Source organism: Myotis brandtii, unplaced genomic scaffold, assembly GCF_000412655.1.
Source record: "Myotis brandtii unplaced genomic scaffold, ASM41265v1 scaffold82, whole genome shotgun sequence".
In the NCBI taxonomy this organism is placed as follows: Eukaryota; Metazoa; Chordata; class Mammalia; order Chiroptera; family Vespertilionidae; genus Myotis; species Myotis brandtii.
The window spans coordinates 4,483,675-4,489,916 of record NW_005371324.1 but is presented as its reverse complement, the minus strand read 5'-3'; the positions used below and the strand labels follow the sequence as shown (position 1 = coordinate 4,489,916).

Sequence of the window (6,242 nt, the reverse complement as noted above, 5' to 3'; positions counted from 1 at the left end):
ATATTAAAGTGTATTAGACAGGAACATAGGCCAACAAACTTCAGTTCCTATGATTGAATGATGGTCCTTTTTTATTAAATACCTGATTAATGTAATTATTTTACTAGAAAAGAACTGACCAAAATAAGGCTCATTTTCTAACTTTATTTGTCCTTGGGTGTGGACAGCAAGTGACACTAATTGGATTTCTCCCATCAGTCTTCCTGAGAACTTTGGCATAAGCTATTTACCCTTCGTTTAGGGAGGCAAAATGTAAATCACTGACTTTTAAGTATCCTTGGTTTAGGGAAGACAGAGTTTTCTAGATGGTTGCAAACTGCCGGGGGACCTAAGGCTGTGCCCCCTACCAAGCACCAGGCCAGGGGACCTGAGGCTGCGCCCCCTGCCTGGCAGGGCTTGATGGGTGTGAGGCCAGCCAGGTCTGGATCTTGCCCAATGGGGGTGAGGCCAGCCAGGTCTGGATCTTGCCCAATGGGGGTGAGGCCAGCCAGGTCTGGATCTTGCCCAATGGGGGTGAGGCCAGCCAGGTCTGGATCTTGCCCAATGGGGGTGAGGCCAGCCAGGTCTGGATCTTGCCCAATGGGGGTGAGGCCAGCCAGGTCTGGATCTTGCCCAATGGGGGTGAGGCCAGCCAGGTCTGGATCTTGCCCAATGGGGGTGAGGCCAGCCAGGTCTGGGTCTCGTGTGATTTCAAGGAGCGTGCAGATGGGCGGGGACTTGACTCTGGGTCCCATGGCACACCCAGACTCTGACAGGAGGAAGATTTTCATATACATTTTACTAATTTTCTTTCATCTCTGACACTTCTATTATAGAGAAAGGGCAAATAGCAATATTAAAGTATTTCCTCTAATTAATTCCCTTTTAATGTGCATGAATTTCATGCACTGGGCCACTAGTATTAAAATTTAAAAAAAAAAGATGTCACAAAGTATACAGTTGAAATTACTGCAGTGAGTAAGAGGACAAAGAAATCAACATTTTCATGCAATGAAAATATTTTCCTAGTTCTTTGAGGCCCAAAATGAGGAATTTGTGAAACAAACTGGATGTGCTGATGAGTGTAGCAGTGTACCAATCCATTAATATTTTTTCAAATTTAATTTCTAGAGTTTTACTTTTCATAATAAGCACTATCATTTTGTGCATACAATAAATCTACATTTGGAAGAAGTATTCGAGTTAATATTTTTGTCTGTGCTTCCTTCAAGCTTCCTGAGCTCCAGCTGCTCTTTTTCCCGGAGAAGATCCATGAGACACTCCTCAGGTGAGTTCTAGTCCATAGTTCAGATTTTAGCCTCAGAAATACATCCAGGCCTGAGTAGAGGAATATGTAACAGTGGCCTCTGCTCCCTCTCACCTGTCAGGATGACCTCCCTCCTGAGAAAATCACATCCTGGGCATGATGAGGTCTCAGTTTCCCTGCCTGAAGCTCGGTTTTCACCAGCTGGGCTCTCCTCATCATTCTCAGATTTCTATGATGTCATCACTTAGTTTAATGGAAATTACCATCCCCTGGAGCAGGAGAACCGAGTTACTGCCTGAACCTACATTTTTTTCTGCAGTCTATCCAGTCACTTTCCCTAGGCCTCACTGAGACCTGTGCAGCTCCAATGGCAGTTGGCCGAGATTTCCCAGGGCTGAGAGGTTTCCCAGGAGGCAGACTAGCATGCCAGAGCAGCCCCAGGCAAATTGGTTTGAGTCACTCCCCCTCTTAAAGGTGGAGTTTGTAGTCTGTGCGCTAGTGCACATGTGAAGTTCTTTCCCTTCCTGTTGAGGATGTGCTGATGGGTGTACCAGTGTACCAATCCATTAGTATGTTTTTCGAAATTAAATTTCCAGAGTTTTACTTTCCATATTAAGCACTATCATTTTGTGCAGACAAGAAGTCTACATTTAGAAGGAGGCTGTTGACAATAAATGTGGTAAGGTATCTGAGGAAACAACCCCTGCAAGTAAGTGACCCCTAGGCTTCATCTAGGCCTCTCTGCTCTGGAGATGGGGAACATCTAGAGGAAGAATTCTCACAGAGCCTTATCTTCCCTAGATAGGACAGGACTTTGTGTCATCACAAAATTATCTCCAGTGCCATGGTAACTGTTTCTCTTCATCTGTTGCTGAGCCTCAGGGAAGTCTTGTTGGAGTGAGCCAGTGCTCTGACAGCTGACAGATGACAGATGTGGCACTAGAGCTAGAGGAAGTGGTGACATGTGTCTCCATGGGCCTTCCTGAGAGCTGCCAATTCTGGCCACTGTTGAACTCCTCATCAATTTCAGATTTTTTACTTTTAGCTAAACATGATGTATTTAATTTTCATTTTTACTGAGATGGTTTTCCCTTATAGTTAGTGTTGTTTTTTTTAATGTTATGAATGTCTTTTTTATTACTGCTTCTTTTTTATCTGTTTTAAAAATTTTTATCCTAGAAAATATGTTTCTCTTAAAGTTATTTTATGTCTCTCTAATTACTTCTGTGAGAAGGTCCGTTTTCTCCAGACACCTTTTCATCTGAAATCAGTAGCTACTCTTTCGTATTTCTGTGGCCAAACACATGAGTTTATTTATTTCAAGCAAATTACTTCAAAACCCAGGCAACAAGTGTACTTTAGGACATGGGTAACTGGCTCTTTTTAAGCTATGTGTGCTCATGCAAATTCTTTGAGGTTCTTATAGAAAGCTTTGCAGTGCAGTTGTTTGCCCTTTTTAAAGTCAAAGTTGGCCCTAGCTAGTTTGGCTCAGTGGAAGAGCATTGGCCTGCAGACTGAAGGGTCCCAGGTTCGATTCCCGTCAAGAGCACATGCCTAGGTTGTGGGCTCAATCCCCAGTAGGGGTAATGCAGGAGGCAGCCAGTCAGTTATTTTCTCTCATCATTGATGTTTTATCTCTCTCCCCCTCTCTGAAAAAAATAAAAATATATTTTAAAAATAAATAAATAAAGTCAATAGTTGACTTCCAGTGTTCTCCTTGTGATGGGCATTTCCTCTTCTCTCAGGGTCACCTAAGTGGGTCAGAGCATCCTGAGCACTGGGTCTTGGTGGAGATGCCAGAATGAGAAGGCGCAAGAGTCCTGGTCCCCACTGACCAGCCTCCTGGGTGACCAGTGCTGGGCCTGGGACAGGGGCCACTGTGCCCCTGGCTGCCTCCTCTCCTGCCACCCTCACCCCGTTCAACCCACAGAGGCCCCCAGCTGAGGTTGGTGTGACCTTTGAGGATGTTGCTGTGCGCTTCTCTCAGAAGGAATGGTGCCTCCTTGATGAGGCTCAGAGACACCTGTTCCTCAAAGTGATGCTGGAGAACTTTGAACTCATATCCTCTCTAGGTTGCTGCTGCGGAGCAGAGGATGTGGAGGCACCTACTGAACAGCATGTTTCTGGCAGAGTGTCACAGGCAAAGAACCCCAATGGAGCTGTGTCCTCCCAGAAGAGCCACCCCTGTGAGTGTTGTGGGCCAGTCCTGAGAGACATTTTCCACTTGGTTGAGCAGCAGGGAACACAATACAGCCTGAAACTATTGAGGTGTGGGGCATGTGCAAAGCAGTTTTATTTCAGCAAGAAAGCCATTGGCTGCAACCAGACGCTTGCTCAGGACCATGGTGTCTGTAATGGAATACAGTGTTTTGTGTGCCGTGAATGTGAAAAATCTTTTACAAATATCTCTGTTTTCCGTCATCATCAGAAATTGCACACAGGAGAAAGACCATACGAGTGCAGTGAATGTGGGAAATGCTTTAAACAACACTCCAACCTTATTCGACACCAGCGAGTTCATTCTAAAGAAAAGTCTCATGAGTGTGGCGAATGTGGGAAATTCTTTAGCCAAAGGGCAGTCCTCCTGAAACACCAGAGAGTTCACACTGGAGAAAAGCCATATGAATGTGTTGACTGTGGGAAATCCTTTAGCCAAAGTTCAAGCCTCGTTCAACACCAGAGAATTCACACTGGAGAAAAACCATATGAGTGTGATGATTGTGGAAAATATTTTACCAGACTCTCTGGCCTTTATCGTCATCAGAGGCTTCACACTGGAGAAAGGCCTTATAAGTGCAGTGAATGTGGGAAATCTTTTGTCAGGAACTATCACTTGAGTGATCATCAGAAATGTCACACTGGTGAAAAACCTTATGAGTGCAGTCAGTGTGGGAAATCTTTTACCAGTAGGAGTAGCCTCCGTTATCATCAGAAATGTCACACTGGCGAAAAACCTTAAGAGTGCAGTCAGTGTGGGAAATCTTTTGCCGGTAGGAGTAGCCTCCTTTATCATCAGAGATTTCACACTGGAGAAAGGCCTTATGAATGCAGGTAATGTGGGAAATCGTTTACCTGTAGCAATAGCCTCCTTTATCATCAGAGATTTCACACTGGAGAAAGGCCTTATGAATGCAGGTAATGTGGGAAATCGTTTACCTGTAGCAATAGCCTCCTTTGTCATCAGAGATTTCACACCAGAGAAAGGCCTTATGAATGCAGCGAATGTGGGAAATTGTTTGCCCTCAACAATCACTTGCATCATCATCAGAGAGTTCACACAAGAAAGGCCTCAGGATTGCAGTGAATGTGGGAAATATTTTGCCAGAAACAGTCACTTCGGTTGTCATCAGAGTGTTCACAGGGTATGCCAATACTTTTGAAGGGAATAACTTTCAAAGATCTTGCAAAGGGCCATGTGTCCTAATGCCTGCAATTCCATGGGTGATGGTCACTTGGGTGTAGGACAATAGGGTTTAGGGGAAAGCATAATTGCTACAGAATTACTGGCCTAATAGGGATTGTGCATAATTCTCAAAATGGAGATAGGTTTCATTTATCTTCATCAATAACTCATAATGCAATGTCCAAGTCAGAGGAGAGGTGAATGTTTGTAACTTTGTCATGCTATATCACTGTTGTTCAATTGCATTATGGTGAGCCTTTTTTTCCGATGTGCATTTGCTATCTCTATATTTGGTTAAATATCTGAGCATATGTTTTGCCAAATCTATGAATTTTGGCAATTTTCTTTAACAAATGGACAGTGAAACAACAAAAATGCAGGTTAGAATTTCACTCATTTTGTGTCTTTTTTGCTTGATAGGATAAACGTTTTTCATATTGGGAAAAAAATAAAATCAACAATTGACAAAAAAAAAAGAAAATACATTTATATGCACACAATATGAATGAAACATAATTTTGAATTCGGAGACCCTTAGAATTAAGAATCAACCCTCCATATGGATGCACCCATATATACTGACTCTCTTCTTGCTGTTTTTCCACTCTTTCGGGTCTTAAGAGCCCTAGACATGTGTGACATAACATTTGAGGAGGGCAGGAACAAAGAAGGCATGACAAGAGATCTATTCTTCCTCTCCCAAGTTGAAATGCCAAACATGATTGTCCATAGAAGTATGCATGTATTCGTTGATCATGTTCTAGGTCAGCTATTTTCAACTTTTTTCATCTCATGGCACACAAACTATTTACTAAAATTCTGTGGCACACCAAAAAAATATATTTTGCCGATCTGACAAAAAATTAGGCATAATTGCTCAGCCCGTCTGGCTTAGTGGTTGAGCATCAGCCTATGAACCAGGAGGTCACTAGTTTGATTCATGGTCAGGGCACATGCCCAGGTTGTGGGCTTGATCCCCAGTGAGGGGTGTGCAGGAGGTATCCAGTCAATTATTCTCTGTCCTCATTGATGTTTCTATCTCTCCCTTTCCTTTCTTCTCTACAATCAATAAAAATATTTTTTTAAATTAGGCATAATTTTGATTCATTCAAGATGACTAGTGTTGTATTGGCTGTTGTCTTTTTTTTTATTTGGCAATCTAAGGGTAAAGAGGTCAGTGCCCCTGACCAAATAGTCAGGTACTGCATGCTTTAAAAATGTTTGTGGCACAATGGCTGAAAATCGCTGTTCTAGGTTATTATTATATCTATATTTTTGGTACCTGGTGGGTTAATAAGCTGTGAGTTCTCCTGGAGACAGAATCACTCTTCTTGTCTCTTAAGGAATATGTGTTTAATTTGTTCCATCCAAACAACTTCTGAATGAGGCTTTGGAATTTAGTAAGTTGGGGACTTAGTAAGTTGGGAACAGTCTGTGTTCCGTTTGTGGAAGAGGAGAAAATATCCTTTGAGACAGCCATGGAATTGGGCTACAAGCCCAAAGACTGAACAGGATGCACATTAAAAATTGAACTACATATCCCACGACATTAGGACTCAGTATCTCTCAGCCCTTTGTGTTCTCTGTGGCCTA

General features: G+C 42.9%; 1 protein-coding gene across 1 annotated transcript in view; it reads left to right on the top strand.

Moving 5' to 3' along the window:
- LOC102246528 (zinc finger protein 134-like) overlaps positions 1-5,733 on the top strand; it is a 7,952-nt gene extending 2,219 nt beyond the window's left edge. The window contains exons 2-3 of the mRNA XM_014531689.1: positions 1,212-1,267; positions 3,319-5,733. Of these exons, the coding sequence (XP_014387175.1) occupies positions 1,212-1,267; positions 3,319-4,205 (943 nt within the window). The 3' untranslated portion in view covers positions 4,206-5,733. The remainder of the gene's footprint in view (positions 1-1,211; positions 1,268-3,318) is intronic.
- Positions 5,734-6,242: the final 509 nt, after the last annotated feature.